Source organism: Crocuta crocuta, unplaced genomic scaffold (genome assembly GCF_008692635.1).
Source record: "Crocuta crocuta isolate KB4526 unplaced genomic scaffold, BGI_CrCroc_1.0 scaffold102, whole genome shotgun sequence".
Lineage (NCBI taxonomy): Eukaryota > Metazoa > Chordata > Mammalia > Carnivora > Hyaenidae > Crocuta > Crocuta crocuta.
Window position 1 is genome coordinate 4,392,568 of NW_027530019.1, and position 23,534 is coordinate 4,416,101.

At 39.1% G+C, this 23,534-nt stretch overlaps 1 protein-coding gene across 3 annotated transcripts in view; it reads left to right on the plus strand.

Moving 5' to 3' along the window:
- The window catches only part of ATP8B4 (ATPase phospholipid transporting 8B4 (putative)), a 232,666-nt gene that overhangs the window by 40,746 nt on the left and 168,386 nt on the right, over positions 1-23,534 (plus strand). For all 3 annotated transcript variants that reach the window (XM_077764430.1, XM_077764428.1, XM_077764429.1), the window contains exon 3: positions 1,880-1,938. In XM_077764430.1, coding sequence (XP_077620556.1) covers positions 1,880-1,938 — 59 coding nt within the window. The remainder of the gene's footprint in view (positions 1-1,879; positions 1,939-23,534) is intronic.

Genomic DNA, 23,534 nt, shown 5'->3' on the forward strand with positions numbered 1-23,534 from the left:
TGACTATGTCTGGGTTAAGGTAGGGATGTTTAAACAAATCACCCAGGTTTTGAGGCTTTAAGTCCCCATCACTCTCCAAAATACCATTTTGGGCTCTGATATTTTTGCTCTTTGTTAGGGAGCCAATAAGAAGGACAGAATGGTGCTTTTATAGCCAGGGTTTGAAGTGTTTCCTTTAGGGGATGGTTGGTTAAGAGGTTACCTCCTGGTGAGTTCAGGATTTCAGAGTTCTACATGTTAGGGGCAAGCCCACTCAGGTGTCATCAGCTGTGGACATCAGTCCAATATTATTATCAGAAATTAGGTAAGCTAGCCTTGAAAACAGGAATAGTCACAGGGAACTGACTTAATTACCTAAGTAAGAAGGAAGCCATGTAGGTGGATGTCAAACAGACATTTCACAAAAGGTAGAGATTCAACCATCACCAAAGACAGGGTTTCATTTGTCAGAAGCAATCTTCAGAGGTAAATGTAGCATTGTGTTCTGAGAGTTGAGTCAACGGGGCTGTAGAGACATTTAGGTTCCTCTTGGACTTTGGGGAAAAGTCCATTCTTACAACTCACGGTGCCTGGCCTATGGAGGGTAGTGGTGATAAAATAGGATCCTTTTTTCCTTCCCCTGCCTCTTCATCTCCCTCATCTTTCTCCTCTCAATTCTACTTGAAAGTAGAATTCTTCTTCTCCTTGCTTTCCCCTTGCTCTTCCTTCCCCCATCCCAAATATATGCCTCTAAATTACTTTCCACCCTCCAGTCTTCTTTATCTGTGTGGTTTAAGTACCTTTACCAAACTCAGAATTCTTACTAGTATCCCTATAGTTTTTACCACCTTGTCACTTACCCAGGTGGAGAGCTATGGGATTAAGGGGATTCCAGGTGAAATGGTGAAGTCACTTACCATGAATGTTCGGCAGGGACATCTGGTGTTTATTTTGCTGGTTTCCCTTCCATAATTTTCATTATTCCATCATCACCCTTTTGTCAACTCTGAGTTCAGTAAAATGGAGCCAGAACTTGATACTTTTACTACAAAAACGTGCTCTATTGGTATTTTGGGGGCACTGTTTTTGTTCTTTCCCTCTGCAAATTTTAATTTCTGCACCATCATAATCTTTGAGTGTGTTCTTTCAGTTTTTTATTTGTACTACTGTTTGCATTTTTTTTCCTGGAAGATATTTATTTTGGCTACTTCCAGAGAAGGGCAAGTCTTAGTCTCCTGATGATGTGCAGCTCCTCTGACTACGCCTGGGTGGCTCAGTCAGAAAAGCACCCAAACTTGATTTCATCTCAGATTATGATCTCATGGATCGTGGGCCTAAGCCCTGCATCGGGCTCTGTGCTGACAGCATGGAGCCTGCTTGGGGTTCTTTTTCTCCCTCTTTCTCTCCTCCTCCTCTGCTCATGCACTCTTCCTCTCTCTCCCTAAAAAAAAAAAAGCCTTTTGTCAGTGACCATAAGGTCAGTGACCTCACTTGCCACTTTATGGTTTTGTTTGGCTGTACTGATTTTGTGACTGGTAGCAAAAAGAAAGATCTCAGGGTGGCATTTGATTTTCAGGGGCATTCTTTAGGAACTACTTGGAGTTAAGAGAAAGGGTCTTTGTGGAGCTAAAGGGATGTAGACATTGGAGACATATAATGTTTTGTTTTATGGCTGGCATCAGAATTACAATGAGGCACATTTCAGTTTTCCATTTTGGGACTTTCCAACACATGTTCCAACATTTAGGCTGGAAAAAACCAATGCCCTTCAAATTTCAAAGGAAAGAATTTTTGCAACCTTGACTACAATCAAAGTAACCTAAGTGATGTTAGTTTAATGAATTATATGTTTCTTTGGGTCAAAAATTTAATTTCATACCTGATTTCTCTTTCTCTTTAGAAGAAGAACGGAGAGTGAAAGCCAATGACCGTGAATATAATGAAAAGTTCCAGTACGCAGTGAGTAAAACATACATGACATACACATGCTGGGATGAGTTTTACCTTAAGGAGAGTTGGATTCATGCCTTCTAGAACTTAATGACTTCACCAAAAATTTTCTTTGTTTTGGCCCATTTTAGTATCAAGGTGCTATAATCTTCCATGAATATAGGTTTTAGTAATGTTTATACACTGATTTTTGTCATGCAGTAAGAGTGGTTGGTATGTTCTTTGATATAGGAAGAAGATAAACTTTCCTTTTCAAGAATTGATGCTTGGTTCATTTTGCTGCCCATTTGGCCACTGGAATACATAGAGCCAGTAGAATATATGGGCCTCTGTGGTAATACTTAGTGATAGAAGTGATAGTATTGGCTGATGGGTGATGAATGTCTTTTGGGGGATTCTATCTAAGTAACTCAGACTCATTGTGGAAAAGTATATGTAGGACAAAGTTCTAAGGTCCTGAATGATTCTGTTTATCAAGCGAGAAGTGAGAATGATTAAAAATGTGCGGCTTTAAGCTTTAAAAAATTTTTTTGAAGAGAATTTTCTCCACTTACGTTAGAAATACTTATTTTCTGTTAAGTGACTGGCACTCTTCTAGGAATTTGAAATACACTGATGAACAACTTCACGAATTACATGACAGGACCTCATAAAGATCTTCTCATCTTTCTATGATTCAACCTAAATTGTTACATAGTCTTTTATAAGCTCTAAGAAAGAAAACTGGTAAAGTTGAATTTATGGGTGACATTTGGCCTTTATTTATTTTTTATTATTATTTTTAAAAATAGTTTATTGTCAAGTTGGTTTCCATATAACACCCAGTGCTCGTCCCAACAAGTGCCCTCCTCCATGCCCATCACCCCGCTTCCCCTCACCCCCACCCCCATCAGCCCTCAGTTTGTTCTTGGCATTCATGAGTCTCTCACGGTTTGCCTCCCTCCCTCTCCCCCATTATTTTTCCCCTTCTCCTCCCCCATGGTCCTCCATTAAGTTCCTCCTAATCCAGCTATACGTGCAAACGTATGGTATCTGTCCTTCTCTGCCTGACTTATTTCGCTCAGCATAACACCCTCAAGGTCCATCGATGTTGCTACACATGGTCAGATTTCATTCTTTCTCATTGCCATGTAGTATTCCATCGTTTAGATAAACCACATCTTCTTGATCCATTCGTCCGTTGATGGACACTTAGACTCTTTCCATGTTTTGGCTATTGTTGAGAATGCTGCTGTGTACATGTGCCCCTATGCATCAGCACTCCTGTATCCCTTGGGTAAATTCCTAGCAGTGCTATTGCTGGGTCATAAGGGAGTTCTATTGTTAATTTTTTGAGGAACCTCCACACTTTTCTAGAGGGGCTGTACCAGTTTACATTCCCACCAACAGTGTAGGAGGGTGCCCGTTTCAACACATCCTCGCCAGCATCTAGAGTCCTCGACATTTGGCCTTTAAAGATTGAGTACAGCAGCACGTTTCATGAAGGAAAGTCTCAATTCAAAGAGGATTTTGATAACTATGAAGGCAGGGTGATCTTTGGCATTGCATATTTAGGCACTAGCCAGAGGACAGAGACTTTTGGCCAATGGATAATTTTTAGCATTTTGTTCTTATTGATAGGTTTTTCCCATGTATGGAGATGGATGCATGGGCTAGTGTAGCTTGGTACTATTAAATATTCAACAAGGGTAGCTAACAGCTCTTTTCTCATAGTGTGCCAATCGTGTAATTATATTTTGTTATTCAGTGGCAGTTTTTATACAAGGAATCAGTACACTGGCTCTATGACAGATTTCTCATTGTAAAATAATGTATTTGCATCCCAATTTTATTCATTGGTCTTTTAAGTTTGGTTAACATAAGTCTGCCTTTGAGAGAAGGAATCCTTCTCAGGAGGCTGAAGAACATGTTGCTTAGCCTGAGAGAATGAGGCTGTAATTCCTATTGGTGATAAATGTCACTCTCTGTGGCTTCCTGACCTGTAGTTATTTGGCACCTCTGGTCATCACCAGACTTGGCCCCATGCCTTTCTATCCATTCTATAGTTAGTCCTTTAGCTGTAGAAGATGACTCTTGAAAGCCTTAACCATCAAACCTCAAATCAGAAGAGTAGACATGTGTCTATTTTAACACCTTGTGGGCGTGCCTGGGTGGCTCAGTTGGTTAAGCTCCGACTTTGGCTCAGGTCATGGTCTTGTGGTTCATGAGTTTAAGCACCATGTTGGGCTCTGTGCTGACAGCACAGAGCCTGGAGCTGGCTTCAGATTCTCTGTCTCCCTGTCTCTACCCCTCCCCTGCTTGTGCTTATTTGCTGTCTTTCTCTCTCTCTCTAAAATATAAGGAAAAACATTAAAAATGAAAAAAAAAATCCTTGGGGAAAACAGTAATACGTAGTCTGCTATGGAGTAATTATGCATTTAAGTATTTATTTGTTTTCCAGTGTGAAACAGGTGTTTTCATTATGTGAGTACTAACTCGATGAGGAAAGCTGTATTTTATTTGCCTTTTGTGAGATGATACAGTTTTTTTTATTTAGTTGTTTTTACTTAATTTATGAAATATTTCAAACTTCTGGAACAGTATAGGAAATAATGACACCACCCAGATTAAATATATGTTAACAGTTTGCTGTGATTATTTCATATCTTTTCAAAAAATTTTTAATGTTTGTTTATTTTTGAGAGAGAGATAGAGACCGTGTGAGCAGGGGAGAGTCAGAGAGAGGGGGAGATACAGAATCGGAAGACAGGCTCCAGGCTCTGAGCTAGCTGTCAGCACAGAGCCCGACACGCGGCTTGAACCCATGAACTGTGAGATGATGACCTGAGCTGAAGTCGGATGCTTAGCTGACTGAGCCACCCAGGCACCCCATTTCAGATCTTTTAAAAGTAATACCACACCAATGATACAGAGATGGTTTTCTCTTGAGTGTGCATGATATTGAACAAAAGCACTTACATATGTGGCTAGAGCTCTCTTTTCTCTTGGGCTTCCTAACAACAACAAAACAGTAGAACAGTATTCTATGACTATAGCAGATCAAATAAGGCAGCTCAGTCTCTAAGTTAAAACCTTCCAAGGAAAGAACAAAACTCATTCATTAGGAGCTGGCAAAACCAAGAAGGACAAGAGTTGAGAAAGGGAAGGTGAGAGCAGAAATGCGCACAGGTGTCCCTGGTCTATCTGTCACTATTGTGGCTCAGAGTGGATGAGCCAGGCCCATCTAAAATGGGCATGGGTCCCCACTATACACAGCTGGAACTGTCTTGATTTGGGAGCGCCCAACAGGATGGCTGGCCATACAGTGACTATTCTCAGCCCATCTATTCAGGTACAAATTGGGGATAATACAAGTACTTACTTTGGAATTATTGTAAGGATTGAAGTGGACTAACACGCAATGACCCTATAGCTAGTCTGTGTAGTCATGGGATCTGAATCTATGTCTGATACTAAGGCTTTTAAACCACTTACCATATGAAATATGTTGGTAAGAAAGATGGAAGCCTGGGCCTTTTGCTCAACCTTGCTTTGAAGGATATTGCCCCAAATGGAAATGGGTTTGAAGAGACTCAGTAGATCTTAGGGAGAATGCTTATAATTGGAAGAGCAGTATTCCCACTTAAAGGCTGAAAAGGAGATGGGAATAAACTAAAATTATTTCCTAAAAAGAAAAAGGGAGAACTGGTGAAGTCTCCCTAAATGTGGTAGAAAGAGTGTTTTTTTTAGGATAAGATAGGCCATAGTTTGAATGCTTTCTCTCATTTGCTAACTTGTGATCTGAATTTGTTTATTTCTCTGAACATCAGTGATTTCATCTGTGAAATAGGGAATTGTCCTCATAGGACTATTTTTTTTTTTAATTAGCGTGCAAGCAGAGGAGAGGGGCAGAAGGGGGAGGAGAGAGAGAGAGAAAGAGAAAGAGAATCTTAAGCAGGTTCCATGCTCAGTGTGGAATAATAAATAAATAGGATTATTTATTAAAGATTAAATGAGATAATTTATATACAACATTTGATAACAGAAAGACTAGCATACACACATACATACATATCTCATGCTTACTATGTACCAGGATCTGCACTAAATATTTTATATGGATTTTCTTTCAAATCTAACATGGTGGTGGGCAAGGATTCAAAATAAATTATAGATTTCCTATAAAGCATCGGACATAGGAAGATATCAATAATAACAATGTTAGGAAGATACTGAAAAATTGGCTAAAATCAAAACTTTTGTAGTAAGTATCATCCCCTCAAATTAGCAAATCTGTGGTTCCAAAGATATAGAAGTTGCTGATGATGCAGCAGTAGAGAAACAAATGCAGTGAAAGCAAGAAGACTAACAGTATAAAGACTGTGGTGGTAGAGACCCCCACCCTGCCCTGCCAAATAAGCCCTGTGTAAATGATAATAATTCAATGAGATATTTATTGAGAGCCTACTCTGTGCAAAGCATTTGGAGACTTTAGGAGATTTTCCTGACACTCTCAGCATGGATATTGACCCACAGATACATGACCAACTGTGATAGTAATAGCAATAAAGATAGTGATAATAGTAATAGCATACACACACCCAGTGCTTACCATGTGAAAAGTGGCCCTACGCACTCCAATATAGTAAACTCACTGCACTTAACCACAGTTCTATGAATAAGAGCATATTCATTATCTTTTATTGCCTCACTTAAAATTTTTTTAATGTTTATTTATTTTTGAGAGAGAGAGAGAGAGAGAGAGAAAGTGCAAGAGGGGGAGGAACAGAGACACAGAATCGGAAGCAGGCTCTGGGCTCTGAGCTGTCAGCACAGAGCCGGATGTGGGGCTCTAACTGACGAACTGCAAGATCGTGACCCAAGCCAGTGTTGGATGCTTAACTGGCTGAGCCACCCAGGCGCCCCTCTTGCCTCACTTTTGAGTGTAGAAACATAAAGGCATGGAGATCTCACTTAAGTGACTTGCTCAAGGTTGCACAGCTAGATAGTGGCTTCCATTCTTCTGGCTTTGTGTCCAGGGGCTTTGTACATTGCTGATCATCCACCAGACCCAGCCAGATGAAGTGGGTCTCCGTCTCCAGAACTACTAGGGGGCGCAGCTGGGATTCTAATTCACATTGGCCAGATTCCAAAGCCTGTTTTTCCCATGATTCCATACTGCTCTTTGACCAACCCTGAAAAACAAAGAGCACCAACAAAAGGACAAAATCTCCCAAATCCCCTCTCCTTCCCTCATACACCTATTTGTAAAATCTTTATACTCTGGGGACAAAGGCAGATAAAGGACATAAAAAATCTTACAAATAGGAGTCTAAGAATGACCTTAAATCTTACCCTTAACGTTTGTAAGTGAGGACTTGGGAGAAAAATGTCCACAAAGCTCAGATAAATGGTGTGATTTCCATAAGCACTGAGCCTGACCAAGCCAATGTTTGTCTTTGAAGGCTGAAGGAAGATATTTCAATACCTAGAGAACCTGAATTTGTCAACAAAGCCTAAAGCTTCAAAGCATATTACAGAACATAGCACAGGCTTCAAAAATGGTCAAAAGTGCCTGTAAGAGCTAAAGCGTTTAGAACGTTAACAAAAGACAAGGTTAATGAGTCTAGGTGAAATTAATTCTCAAATTAGGCATGAGATTGTGAAACTGGAAGGTAGAAGACCTCAAATTACAAGAGGGATTTTGGACGGCCAAGACGTGTACAGCAAAGCGGGATTGGAGACTGTAGGGAGAGCCAGCCAAGCGCTAGAATTATTATTCTCGTTAGAAAGGAGTTCAAAGTTTTCCTGGTTAATAATAGGAATGAATAACGCAAGTGAGGAAAACAGTTGTTGTATTAAAATATGTTAATGTTAAAAATGTTAGAAAACTTGGGAAAGCCAGCCAAACATCCAGACTCATAATCCCTATTAAACGGAGTTCAAAGTGAATGGTGGAAGCTGTGAAAACAGTTGTAGTTGTATTAAGATGTGTTGATGTCAAGAAATGTCAGAAAAAGTGTTAGATTAATTACGGCTATTTTCTGGTGTTGTTTAAAAATAAAGAAATGGTGTTGGAGAACGTTGGGATTCCCACGGGTCCTTGTTCTCGCCCTTTTCCTCATTAGGCACAGGCACACACCATCCTCATTCAGGTCTCTCTCTCTCTCTGTCTTTTTTTTTAATGTGTTATTTATTTCTAGGAGAGAGAGAGAGACAGCGTGAGGAGGGGAGGGTCAGAGAGTGAGAGGGAGTCACAGACAGAAACAGGCTCCAGGCTCCGAGTCGGCAGTCAGCACAGAGCCCGACGCGGGGCTCGAACCCATGAACCATGAGATCATGACCTAAGCGAAAGTCAGACGCTTAACTGACTAAGCCACTCAGGCGCCCCCCTCATTCAGTTCTCTTGAACTTTAACAGAACTGAGAAGGGAGATGAACTCATTTGAGTGATGCAACTATCTTACCGCAAACTCAGAAACTTCAGTAAAGCTGCACATTTAATATCTGAATGGATTTTATGCACAAATATAGATGGGAAGTTTCTAAAGGATTTTTTTCTGCAGCTAAATTATCCTGTTCAGGAAGTGTGCACAGGCGCATGTAGGTTGGTGAAAATGGAACCAAATTGTTTTGCATGCTTATACAGAAAGCCTTCCATCCAAAAACTGCAATTCTGATATCTTGATGTATTCCTAGAATCCTAAAATGTCTTGTTGATATCACGGTTGTTGGATGGAATTTGCTATTGCTCTTGTGATTTTTGTGCTTAGTAGAACAGTGATCATTTGGGTTTTCCAAAGAGTGGGACAATTTGACTGACTCAGCAGTTAGTGCTACAATGATATCACCAAGACTCCCTTCAAAACAAACTTTTATTTTCTCCATCCATTTATACAGGGCTTTATGTTTCTATTTCTCTTTTCTCTTAGAGTAGGTAGTTAAGAGTGGAGTAGAAAAATATGATTAGTCCACTGTTATTCTGGGCATGTGAACTTGAATGAGGTTACGGGACCTCTGTAGGCCCACATTATAATGATGTATCTGTGTTTCTGAGACTAGGCTGGCATTACAGTAAAACTTCTTGTTCCTGTGTATATGGGTGAATTGAACATTCACTGTCCCCTTTTTTATAGAAATAAAAATTATTTTCAAAATTCACTATATTCACAGTGTGCCCACTCTAAGTCTAAAAGCGTGTATTTGTTGAGTTACTTACTTTTCAAAGATTTGAGGTAGTATACAAAAAGAATATAAAGCTCAAAGGGATATGGGGTGCCTGGGTGGCTCAGTTGGGTAAGCCTTGAACTTCAACTCAGGTCATGATCTCCTAGTTCATGAGTTTGAGCCCCATGTCAGGCTCTGTGCTGACAGCTCAGAGCGTGGAGCCTGCTTCGGATTTTGTGTTTCCCTCTCTCTCTCTTCCCCACCCTGCTTGCACTCTGTCTCTCTCTCTTTCTCAAACATGAACATTAAAAAGATTTAAAAAAAAAAAAAAAAGCTCACAGGGATAAACATACACAAGGAAATTGGTATGGAATGAGTAAGTCATTGAGAGAAAAAGTATTGCCTAGGGCATTTGGTCAATGGTGTTACGTAATAGCATTGTATGGTGAGAGGACAGAGCTACATTTGTGATAAGCATCCTCTAATGTACAGACTTGCCAAATCACTGTGCTGTACACCTGAAGCTAATGTAACATGGTGTGTTAACTATACCTCAATTTTAGAAAAGTGAGGAAAATGAGATGTGCAGTCTATTTTTAGTGGGCTCTGAAGTTCATGCTAAAAGGCCTTACCTGCTTAGAATGGCAATGTGTTGCCTGCTATGGAGTTTGCTATAAAACGGGGGGTACAGATTCTGCTTTCTACCTGAGCATATACGATCTACTCAAGAAGAGAAGACTAGCCCATGAGAACAAACTTGATAACAGATAACACGGCAAAGGTAATGCTAAATCCTTAGTGTGATGTGGCTTGTGAGTTTTTGAGGAAGTCTTGTCAGAGGAAATGGGAAGGGATGTGAGTTGTTTGTTGTACCATCTACATTAAGCAGGGGGGACATGAGCAGAGTCTTGGAGTTAGAGCCAATTGGGCGTGAGGGGTGTGTCATAGGAAGTTATCATTCAGGTAGGTGAGATAAAAGTGTTTAAGAAAATTTGAATATGAGGTAACAGGCTCCCAGGAGCTAAGGAGTCACAAAGTGAAAAGGGATTTTTCTTTGTCTTCCAGATGAAATAGACTAGATATCTACTAAGGGAGATGCCTAGGTGATACAGAATGTAACTGGGTGAACTTACAGCTGTAGAGTAAGGATGTTAGTTGGAAGAAGGTGCTTCGAGCTAGGAAAATAATAGAACTTATTGAGGAGTGATGGCTGACCTAGGGAGGGATGGATGTAGAAACCCACATTTAGTTAGAAAAGGGAAAGGGGGGAGCCTAAGAAGGAGTAGGAGGAGCAAAGATTGGGGAGAAAAAGAGAGGATAGAGGAAAGGAGCCTTTCAGGAAACANAAAAACATCTTTATTTTATTTTTGAAAAGATCTTCAATTTGGGTATAGTTGCCACATAATGTTACATTAGTTTCAGGCATGTAACATACTGATTCAACAGATCTATATATTATACTGTGTTGACCACAAGTGTAGCTAACATCTGCTCACCACGTGGTTTTTGTAACAATACTATTGACCATATTCCCTGTGCTTGTACCTTTTATTCCTGTGACTCATTCATTCCATAACCAGAAGCCTATACTTTACTCTCCTTCATCCATTTTGCCCATCCTACCTCCATTTTATCCCTACCTCCCCTACAATCATCACTTTGTTCTCTGTAGGTCTAATTCTGCTTTAGGTTTGTTCATTTCATTTGTTTTGTTTTTTAGATTACATATATGAGTGAGATCATATGGTGTTTGTCTCAGTCAGACTTATTTCAGTTACCATGGTACCTGCTAGGTCTCTCCAAGTTGTTGTAAGTGGCAAGATCCTTTATATGGCTGTGTGATATTCAATTGTATATACATCACATCTTATCTTTTTTGTCTATCCATAGACACTTAGGCTGCTTCCATACCTTAGCTGTTGTAAATAATGCTGCAAAAACCTAGGGCCAAATATAGATTTTTGAATTTGTATTTTTGTCTTCTTTGGGTAAATACCTAATAGTGGAATTATTGGACCATATGGCATTTCTGTTTTTAATATTTTGAGGAACCTCCATATTGTAAGAAAAACGTCTTTAAGTCAGAAGGGAGCAGTTGGAAGACCTGAAGAAAATAGTTTTATTATTATTTTTTTTAAAGATAGTATTTGGGAGTCAGAGGGCAGAGAAAAATGCAAAAAGGGAGCATGGTATAGCCCACTCAGTTAAGAATTTGCAACAAAAAGGAAGGAAATAGTATAAAAAGCTTTCAGGCTCAGTGAAATTGAGTACACTTTTAAATCATTCTCACATATTTTGGCTATCCAAGTCCACGGGGAAGGTAAAACTCACTTCAATATTATTTTAGGGAGGAGGGAGACTCTTAAAATATCAACATGTTGAGACACATCCGAGTCCTGCTTTAATTTCCAGCCTGATGAGAACTTTGGGTTTCTCTTTCTTTTCTTCCTGAGCAGCGTAACAGCAGCACCAACATACGGTGGATCCTCACCAGTAGGTCTGATTATCAGAGCAGTTTATGCACCAGCCTAAGAGTACAGATGATGACAAGCAGTGCGATAAGTTGGAATTAGTTGTGGAAAGTGCCAGGAACTTGCATTTGTTTTGGGTTTCTGGTTGTTGGTTGTTGTGTTTTGTATTGGGGCATTCCCATAGCAACAGTGGTTTATTAGCAAACATTGCAAGTCTCTGCTTTTCGTGTGCTGTTAATAGCGTGTAAATTATTCTATGTTCTATATGACAGAAGTGTTTCCTTTATAAATAACTTACTTGGAGGAGAAAAGGTAATTTTGGGGCTTTACTACATTTTCTTTTGGGGTTTAAGAGTTTAAAAGTATAAACATTTTATCTCTTTGACATCTGATTTATTTAGTGTAATTCTTTAGTGTTATGTAGTGTCTGATTCCTTGTTTCTTTCATTTGGTTGGTCTCTGTTAATCTTTGGTTTTAGCCTCTGAATTCCTATTTCTGAATGTTCTAACATGACGCATTAAGGTAACTAAAGAATCCAGTTAACCTCTACAACTCTGAAGTGTTTGTTACGTACCTGTTGGAGGTCTGAGATAATTTCACTGTCTTCATAAACTTGTTCCATTTCATCTGTTTGTGAAGTAAACTTCAAGTAAAGCTACACAGATTTTTTAAAAAAAGATTTACTTTCTTCATTGCAATGACATGAAATCGACAAGTTCCCAAGCAATGCATAATTGCAATTAGAAGAATTAAAATAAGCTGATTTTGGTATTAGACTCTTAGAGCTCTATTATTGCCTGGCTATTGTGGTACAAATTAAAACCAAGACCAAGAAATGAAAAGATGGAGCAGGAAGAAAAGTAACTTCCTGTGTGGAGGGAGCACCACAAATGCAGTTTCCTTTGTTGGCAAATGGTTTATGAACGTAATCCATAAATCAATCATGTGGATAAAATTGGGCAAGAGTAGTAACAGTTGAGAAGTTAACGGAAAAACCACCAACCCCAGCGGTCTCAAAGTGGTTTTTATCTTGTTTTGTAGTTTTCTTTACTGGACCAAATAGTTTGGTTCTGTGAATCATATTATGAAAAGATGGCAAGTACCATATTTTACATTTTATAGTTGGAAAATTAATTAAATCATTTGTGTTAAAAACATCTCAAATTCATGTCCACGATTATGAAACCAGTGGTCAGATTACTGTTGTATTTTGAATCTGGCTTTTTCTGCAGTTTCTTGCAAAGGTAAACTATGTAGGCATGAAAGTCAAACTTGAAAATACTTGAATTATGATCCCAGGTATTGGTTAGGAGCTATATATGTAAGTGTATAAATGTACACATAGTGCATGAATGTGTGCGTGTAAGGTTGTAGTTATAACTCTGAGTGTACATCTTTGTAAGACTATTCTTGCTTGACTAGGGAAAGAGCCTGTTCTTTGACGCACTTGAGCAGAGGACTGCAATTAGATTCCTATATACAGATCAGTGGTATAAAACTCTGGCTGTTGCTACCCCTGTCTTGATTTCTCTAGAAGCCCTAAGTGTTCTAGGTTTCATTTATGCTCCTTGGTTGTCCAGCTTACTGTGAAACAAGGTCACATCATTACGGCTGTGGCTGTCCAGGTGCTTTTTGGATAGGTTGTGGATGGTGACATCCAGGGAAGAAGAGTTGTTTTATACAAATGGTCAAACATGTCTCATTTTTCTGGTACTGTAAGGAAGTTGGTTTAAGTTCATTATGGAGTCTTAGTTGTGGAATTATTCTTTAAAGCTTTCCCATTCACTTCTCTCTCCAGAATTCTCAGTGACTGCATATCTAGTCTTTCCATCACTCTTCAAGAGGGGAACTCAACACCTCTCTTTAGTGGGGAAGGGTGAGGTGTGTGTGTGGGGCCCAACCTGGCTCAATTTTTCATTAATTATTCTGATAATGTTCCAAAACTAGGGAGAAGAGATGATTTTTCTTCCAAACCAGGACACTTTTAAGAATGAGAGGGGATCCTATTAGTTATTTTGCCAAGTCAGTGGGCATAAACTGGGAATGTCCCCCTATCTATAACACATTTTGAACCTTTGTATTTAATGACTAAACTTGGAACTTCTCTGGAACTCTGTCTTTGGATAGTTTTGATCATTAAACGGTTTTTCCTACAGTTGAGCCAAATTGATTTTCTCTTGCTTTATTGTATTGGTTTAGCTTTCCTTCTGAGAACAAAGCAGAGCAAACATGTCTTCTGGTTCACATGCCAAACCTGATAATGTGTTTAAAGTTCTAAACCTGGGTTCATTGAGTAGACTCATCTCCAGGATAGTCATCTTCAATTTCCTCCTTTTTTTCTCCTAAAGATCTTCAGCTTTTCTATAATCCCTTAAGGTGGGTTGTTCCAAAGTAAGAAACCATATTCTAGAAGTTATTTGAGAAGCTGGAAGTAGAATTATTAATGCATTCTAAGATTCCACTGGTTTTTTGGTAATAATTGATTCCTCTTAATCTTCTATTAATCTCATTTTCATCATTAATGACAAAGAGTGTGTCACATTTCTCTCTTTCTCTTGTTTTTCCTAGAACTTGGCACACAACAGATACAATTTCCTCTGTCATAAACTATTTATTTCATTATTATGTCATATGCAGACTTGAGAGCATGTCTTCTACATCTTCACTGATGTCTAATCCAATGGGCCAATTGAATCAGGAGTTCTGGAAGCAGAGTCCAAGCATTAGTATATTTTTAAAGCTTTCTGGGTAATTCTAATGAGCCAACAGGATTGAGAATCACTGTTTTACGTTAGTAATAAAAAATATTGACTACAACACAGTTGAAGACAGAACCATGTATCTTATAACTGGATACCTCACTATAGTTGACATTGGACCATTAATCATTATGAATTGATGACTTAATGAGTTTCTAATTTCTATAATTAACTGTCCTTACCACCAACCTAATTTCTAAGCATATTCTTGCTTTCTATCTTAATAAGCATAAAGTTGTTTTTTTTTTCCCAAGGCTGTTACAGTACTGCTTTAGGTGGGGTTCTATATGGAAGCAGAAGGATGGAATAAATAATTGAACTTTAAAGATTCCTTTCCAAGTTGAGTTTCTATGATTCTTGCAAACCACTTAGTTCCATGTTGTGATATTTTAAATACTCTTGTAGACCAAATGCCACAAAAACGCCGTTGTTCTCGGCAAGACGTTTTTGAGGTTAGAAGCACAAATGGGCTGAACTTCTTCATAATGTTTTGCAGAGACAGCATTGTTCAGACATTTCTAGGTGAGAAAATAAGCTAAAGAAATGTTTGATTTTTTTTCCCTTCTCCCTGGCTCTCTGATATGGGAAAGTTAATAAACTATATGAAGATGTTGGGCTAAAAATGTGAAAAATCTCAATGCTAGTGCCTATCTTATTTTGGCAAAGGTAGTTCTCTAGGTTTTGTACTGGAAATTACTGGTTTGTGTTGTGAGTTACAATTATATTAGCTCACATTTTGTTCTCAGAAATAGAATTGCTTCTTTCCCCTATTTTGTATTTTTTCCTGTTGGGTTTATCAGCCTTGTATTGAGTAATTAGTAGGTGTTTGTCACTTTGTTAAGCACTTTAGGGACTTAAAAGTATAAAATAACTCTTACTCCTTCAAGAGTTTGCTCTCCTCTTGGTATTTTATATACATGAATGAAATAACAGTATAAGACATTGTAATATTAAATGTGATAATAAGTGGTGTTAGACTTATGATTGGCATTTTTACCAAATCTGATTTAGGAAGACAATTTTCTAAGAAGAGAGGGATTACTTTCTTGAAGTTCTTCATGTTGGTAATAATGTCTTTTTAAAAAATTATGAAAGAATGGTAAAATACAATGTCACAATTACATAAAAATGATCTGACTTCTTGACAATAAACTATAAAAAAAAAAAAAAGGAACTGAGGACAAAGACCAAAAAAACCCAAAAACCAAAAAACAATAAAACCCCACCAGTATTGATTCGTCCAGTCGATGAGCAGGGAATATCTTCCTATTTGTTTGTGACATCTTCAGTTTCCTTAATCAGTGTCTTAGAACTTTTGGAGTCCTGGTTTTTTACCTCTTTGGTTGGGTTTATGTTTGGGTATTTTGGGTTTTTTGGGTGCAATTGTGAATGGAGTTGTTTTCTTGATTTCTGTTTCTGATGCTTTGTTGTTGGTGTATTAGAGTGCTACTGATTTCTGGGTATTAATGTAGTATCCTGAAACTTCACTGAATTCATTTATTATCTCTAGTGGATTTTTTGGTGGAGTCTTTAGGGTTTTCTGTGTATAGTGTCATACTATCTGTGAAGAGTGACAGGTTGACAACTTTTTTACCAGTATGGATGTCTCTATTTTTTTTCTTGTCTGGTTGGTGTGGTGAGGACTTCCAGCACTGTGTTTAATAAAAGTGATGAGAGTGAAAATCCTTGTCCTGTTCCTCATCTTAGAGGAAAAGCTCTGTTTCTCTCTATTAAGATGTGAGGTTTGGGTTTTTCATATATGGTCTTTATTGTTTTGAGGTATGTTCCCTCTAAAAAAAAAAAAAAGGTCTGACTTGATTTGGAAACCTACCAATACGCATTGCTCTTCAGACCCTGTCTAGATTTGGGAAACCATTTGGTCACTCAAAAAGTCAAGGATCAGTCACCTTTAAGCACATCTCAACTTACACTGACTGAAGAAAATGATCAACTCATTCAAAAGTACTCCTGGGATATATTGAAATTAAATTTTTTTGAGTATGAAAGTTAGTTGACTTTTTGTTTAATTCAAATGTGAATTAGCTTGCTATCTATCCATCCATCTATCTATCTATCTATCTATCTATCTACCATACCATCTTTATCCATTTATCCATTGATAGACTGGACATTTGGGCTCTTTCCATACTTTGGCTGTTCATAGTACTGCTATAAACATCGGGGTGCATGTGCCCTTTTGAAACAGCATACTTGTATCCCTTGTATAAATACCTAATAGTGCAATTGCTGGGCCATAGGCTAGTTGTATTTTTAATTTTTTGAGGAGCCTCCATACTGTTTTCCAGAGTATGCACCAGTTTGCATTCCCAGCAGCCGTGCAAAAGAGATCCTCTTTTTCTGCATCTGCACCAACATCTGTTGTTTCCTGAGTTGTTAATGTTAGCCATTCTGATGGGTGTGAGGTGGTATCTCATTGTGGTTTTGATTTGTATTTCCCTGATGATGAGTGATGTTGAGCATCGTTTCATGTGTCAGTTGGCCATCTGGATGTTTTCTTTGGAGAAGTGTCTATTCATGTCTTTTGCCCATTTCTTCAGTGAATTATTTGTTTTTTTGGGTGTTGAGTTTGATAAATTCTTTATAGATTTAGGATACTAACCCTTTATCTGACATGTCATTTGCAAATATCTTCTCCCATTCCGTCGGTTGCCTTTTAGTTTTGATGATTGTTTCCTTTGCTGTACAGAAGCTTTTTATCTTGATGAGGTCCCAATCGTTCATTTTTAAAAATTAAAAGTATTCTTAGAAACTACATTATAAAGGGCAACAACTATTGAGGAATTTCTGTGTGCCTGGCATGGAGGTGAGAACCATAGAAGTGAACAAGACTCGGTAGTATTTTTCTTCAAGGAGCTCACAGTCCAGTTGGGATTCTTCTTCAGGTCTGGATCCAGATAATTTCCTACTGGCCCAGGGAGGGGGCGCTGTGGGCCATGACTGGCTTGGCCTCGGCAAGTATTTTTAGCCTTTCTGGGTGTCACTTTCCTTATTGAGGATATAGGCAAAATTCCTCTGGAAAGGACTCTTGTGGGAAGAGAATATCTAAAATGGCTTAACATCCTTTGTTGTTAAGAATAATATAATAACCATTTGGGAAAATCAGTTTCTCCTAAAATCCTCAGGCCGGGTACCATAGTCAGACCCCTAGGTTTTCCCTTCTCCACCCTCTTCAAATCCTTTGTCTTACTTATATCACCACAGGTGACCCTCATTGGAGGGACACAGAGCACAGGCTTCTCTTCCCATGAAATGACTCCTGATCCTCTTCTGCCAAGTGCATCAACCTCCCTGGCTTTTTCTCCCTCAAACTGACATACTTGCCTAGGAATCAAGATGAGCTTTGTTTTTGAACCTGCGATGGCGTGAATCAGGAGGGGGAATGTAAAAGAGGACTGCATTGGGGGATAGGAGTGAGAAGGAAGTAGAATGAGATGGTGGCGNATGGGTGTGAGGTGGTATCTCATTGTGGTTTTGATTTGTATTTCCCTGATGATGAGTGATGTTGAGCATCGTTTCATGTGTCAGTTGGCCATCTGGATGTTTTCTTTGGAGAAGTGTCTATTCATGTCTTTTGCCCATTTCTTCAGTGAATTATTTGTTTTTTTGGGTGTTGAGTTTGATAAATTCTTTATAGATTTAGGATACTAACCCTTTATCTGACATGTCATTTGCAAATATCTTCTCCCATTCCGTCGGTTGCCTTTTAGTTTTGATGATTGTTTCCTTTGCTGTACAGAAGCTTTTTATCTTGATGAGGTCCCAATCGTTCATTTTTAAAAATTAAAAGTATTCTTAGAAACTACATTATAAAGGGCAACAACTATTGAGGAATTTCTGTGTGCCTGGCATGGAGGTGAGAACCATAGAAGTGAACAAGACTCGGTAGTATTTTTCTTCAAGGAGCTCACAGTCCAGTTGGGATTCTTCTTCAGGTCTGGATCCAGATAATTTCCTACTGGCCCAGGGAGGGGGCGCTGTGGGCCATGACTGGCTTGGCCTCGGCAAGTATTTTTAGCCTTTCTGGGTGTCACTTTCCTTATTGAGGATATAGGCAAAATTCCTCTGGAAAGGACTCTTGTGGGAAGAGAATATCTAAAATGGCTTAACATCCTTTGTTGTTAAGAATAATATAATAACCATTTGGGAAAATCAGTTTCTCCTAAAATCCTCAGGCCGGGTACCATAGTCAGACCCCTAGGTTTTCCCTTCTCCACCCTCTTCAAATCCTTTGTCTTACTTATATCACCACAGGTGACCCTCATTGGAGGGACACAGAGCACAGGCTTCTCTTCCCATGAAATGACTCCTGATCCTCTTCTGCCAAGTGCATCAACCTCCCTGGCTTTTTCTCCCTCAAACTGACATACTTGCCTAGGAATCAAGATGAGCTTTGTTTTTGAACCTGCGATGGCGTGAATCAGGAGGGGGAATGTAAAAGAGGACTGCATTGGGGGATAGGAGTGAGAAGGAAGTAGAATGAGATGGTGGCGATGGTGTGGGTGATGCAGCCAGGAGCCCCTCAATCACTCACTCACTCACTCACTCACTCACTCATTCCTTTATTAGGGAAGCAGGGGAGAGGATCCGGTCTGCTTTGTGCACTCACTGTTATTCCTAACTGGCCTCATAGTGATACTTAGGTGGATCATTAACTATTGAGTAAACAAATCCCCAATATAACTCACCCTGGATCCTAGTACTTAGAATTGTTCCTGTGAGAAGCAGCTCAGCAACTTAGACCATCTGTCTTAATGAGTTTTGATTGGAGACTTACATTTGAAGCCACTGTATATTTTCTCTGCTCACATCATGGTACCTCTTGCTCTGCTCAGCACTCACATGAAGTTCTTTTTGAGTCTCTCTGTCAGCTCCTACAGAAGACAACTGCCTATATTTATGTATGTCTCTAGGGAGCCCTGTTTCCATTTCCCTGAAGCAAATTTAGTCTTTGTTTAACTCAGAGCATCCTAAGTGAAACTTCCAAATTTGGTGAAAATTCACTAAACTCTTTGTAGATGATGTCATCACAAAAAATAAAAGATTGACGCTTCAATTTATTTATAAATTATTATTGTTACTGTGTTTTAATGATAGAAGATGCTTTTTTTATTTTTTATTTATTTTTTACAAATGGTTTATTGTCAAGTTGGTTTCCATATAACACCCAGTGCTCATCCCCACAAGGGCCCTCCTCCATGCCCATCTCCCCCCTCCCCCCAACACCCATGAGTCTTCAGTTTGTTCTCAGCATTCAAGAGTCTCTCATGGTTTGCCTCTCTCCCTTTCCCCCACCATTTCTCCCCATCTGATAGAAGATGCTTTTGAAGACTTTCTTTTTGCACTCCATGTAGAGAATTTTCCCTTCCTGTGTCCCAACCAGTCCTTGATCTTTTCCTTTCAAAACCTCTACTCTCAATTAAAAACTACCCAACAAACAAAAATCGCAAAGGCAGGTGATGTGGTTTGTCTAAACTTAGATTTATTGCCCAGCACCCTAAAGAGGATGGGAATTCAGAGATTCACTCACTTACTCATTTGATCCCCAAGGGTTCAGGAGAAGCTTGCATGGTGTTATTTGTGTAGCAACCTAGTGTAAGAGGTAGAGTCCTAAGAAGGATTAGACTATTTGTAGTGTGTTATTATAACCCCTCAGCCCTTTGGGAAATTTTTTTTATGGGTATCTCCTCATTAACTGGACTTTTCCATTGTGCCTTTGTTATTATCATAAATGCTGAGGTCTTGCCTGAAATTTGGACTAGTTCCCAGGCGACACAGCAGTGTGCACATGGTCTGATTTTTAGTCCTAATAAAGAAAGCGGTTCATATACACTGTGCTGTCCAAAGACACTCTGGTGGTTCAGGAAATGGACCTGAGCAAACCAGCTCCATTTTGACCCAAGTAAATGCCTACTGTGCTCCTTCAAGGCCTCTTAAGCCCTGGTATAAGATGGGCCAATAGGTCAAAGCTGAGGACCTACTCCCTATAGTTGGTAGATCTATAAGGAGGAGGTACAAAGAACTTTGGCAAAACAGAAATAGGCAAACAAATCATTAGGGATGCCCAATGAAATTCCCACTGAAATACAACTTTTGATTTCTTTCCTCTTTTGTATGGCATTCTTTTGTTCTATATCTTAGCTCTTTGGAGAAGAATTAAATACTNATTTTTGCTTTTTTTCAGATGTCACAAAAGAAAAGCTAACATTTTTTGGACCCAGTTAAAAGCCTTTAAATGTTATATGCATCTAAACACCCTGGAGGGAAAAAAATACTGTGATTAAATTAATCTCAGAGGGAAATTTAATTTGTTCCCCTGGTAATTGTCCAAAATTAGTTCTTTGTAGACAAATTACTATTTATAGGCCATTACTAGCTCTACAACAGTCTTGCAGAAGCTGGAACACTACACTAAATTCTGAGGATAGAAAAGAGAAGTTTTATGATACTGCCAGGTAGATTTGCTCTGGGGAGACTGAGGTCTGAAAGCTTGCCTAGCCACTGTCTGTGTTTGTGAGGTGTAGAGGGGAGATGAAGCTACCTAGACAAGCCTGATGATGCTCTCCCTAAGGTCAAGGGACTGAGAGTAACTACTCTAGGTGGTTGAATTTATGTGTACCTTCCACTGTCTCTTAGTTTTGAGAGGTTCTTTTCTTTGACAAAGAACATTCTAGGAAGGTTAGTGGATTTATTAATCAAGAGGGAGTGCAGATATTCCTTGTTTTGACTCATTTTCCAGGAAAAACATACCATTTGGGAGAACACATGACTCTACAAAAGAGTTTTTATGGGCAGCCCTTCGAACTGCTCCTAAACCTCAGTTTCTTAATCTGTAAAAATGGTACTGAAGTAGCAACAGCTCATTAAAGTTCTTGGAGATTATCTGAGATGATGTATGCACAGTACTCGGCACAGTGCTTTCCCTATGTGTTAGCTGGTGTCATTGTATGAAACAGACATCATTACACACAGTCATACTTTCTTCATTTCGCATCCACGTCTTGGTGACACAAGGGCCACACTCATTTTCTTTGATTATGAAGAAGATGATGAGACACTAGTCAGCCTTCAAAAAGAATGAGATGTTGCTATTTGCAACAGCATGGATGGCCATAGAGGGTATTAAGTTAGATAAGTCAGAGGAAAACAAATACCACTTAGATGTGGAATGTAAGAAACAAAACAAATGAACAAACACATTAGGAGAACAAACTGGTAGTTGCCAGATCGAGGGTAATGGTAGGATGGATGAAATAAGTAAAGAGGATTAAGAAGTACAAACTTTCAGTTATAAAATAAGTAAGTTGCATAGATACAGCATATAGGGAATATAGTCAGTAATAGTGTAACAATGTATGATTACACTTAATCATGTCAAGCATTGAGTAATGCATAGAATTGTCACATCACTATGTTATACACCTGGGACTAATTTAACATTGTGTGTCAACTATATTAAAAAAAAAAAAGATCCAAATATGTTGCCTAGATCAAATACCTACCTAGGAAAAAAAGAGAACCTTCTCAATATACATATATTTACTTTGTGTTTGTATGTATATATCCATATATCCGTATATTACATACATACATATATATACATTACATATAAATGTAACTATGTATGTGTGTATATAAAGAGTTAAGACAATCTTCACAGTAAACATTAACAACCTCAACTTTAAATTTCTTTGTTAAAACATACACAGAATTTACTATTTTTTTTTTTAAATAGCCTGAAGGACTGTTGGGTGCCCCCTGGAGGACAGATGCCCCAGTGGCCTCATCAGATAGGATAACCTTGAGGTTGCCTATACTGAAATGTCAAATGTGCAGGCTTCCTAAGGGAGTCTTGGTAGGCAAGGTGCTCATTTCATAGCATCCATCGTTTCTTTAACTGTGTTATCAGTGTGCAAGTTTGCCTGTTTATTCCTGCCTCTCTCCCTGCAACTAAAATGCACACTTGCTCCAGGAGGGCTGGGACTTTGTCTGTTCATATCTGCAGTCCTAGCTCATTGACTGTGCCTGTCACTTGCAAGGCCGTTAGTCTTATGAGTGAAGGAATGCTGGGGGGCACTGTGCCCTCCCCACCAATGCCGGGGAGCCGAGGCTCAGGAGAAAGTTATGAAGATGGTGGTGGTGTTTGTTTTTTTAAAAAAATTTTCAAATGTTTTTATTTATTTCTGAGGGGGGGGCGCGGCAGCGTAAGCAGGGGAGGGTCAGAGAGATACAGAATCTGAAGCAGGCTCCATCCAGGCTCTGAGCCAGATGCAGGGTTCGAACCCGTGAACCGTGAGATCATGACCTGAGCCGAAGTCGGACACTTAATTGACTGAGCCACCCAGGCACCTCAACAATGATGTTTGTTAATGGCTCTCTGTAAGGCCTCTTATTTGTCTCGTCTCTCACTCAGCAGTGTCCATAGAGGAGCGCTATCATCTTGCCCTGCCTCCCAAACTTGAATGCTGTACATTCCTCACTGGGCACCATTTGACTAAAACTGAAGAGCTGTGGTTCTGCCTGGGATCGGTGAGGCGCCACACACCCAATCTCCAGGCTCATTTGCCCCATACATGAATTCTTTTGTGCCTTTTGCATAAACATGGGTGTCTCACATATTTCCTGAGTGGTGCAAATGCCTTTAGGCCACTTCCTTATTATGCAAGTGTCCTATGGACACCATCTCTGTTTTGGGTTTTATTTTATGGTTTAGAGATAATTTCTCTTTAAGAGTCAGGACTATTTCTCTTTCTGAAATGAATATTGTACCATCTTTCTGCCTCCTCTTCTGGCAAGAATATTAGGCTCTTTCCCCCTCAAGTTCCCTGATGGTTACTTTTTATAGCGTTCATGACATAACAGTGTTTCATCAAATGTGGGAAGATCTTTAGAGAACACTGAAACTGTGGTACTCGTTGCGAAAGCTCCTGGGGTTTGGCCTGTGGGATCACAGACGCAGGCAACATCCTGGGACAACCACCAGATGCATTTTGGCTTGGCCTTCTGTGACTCATTCCTTAAGGCAAATGCAGAGTTAAAAGTACACTATTATATAAAAATATAACTGATCTTGTATATATTACTAATGTTCTTAACTGGTATTTGGTTGATTGGGCCTAAAAGGGAAATTAAGTCAAAGTGACTTAGACAATAAAATAAGTGAACAAATCATATAACTGAGAAGTCCAGAAATAGGGCTGGCCTCAGGAGA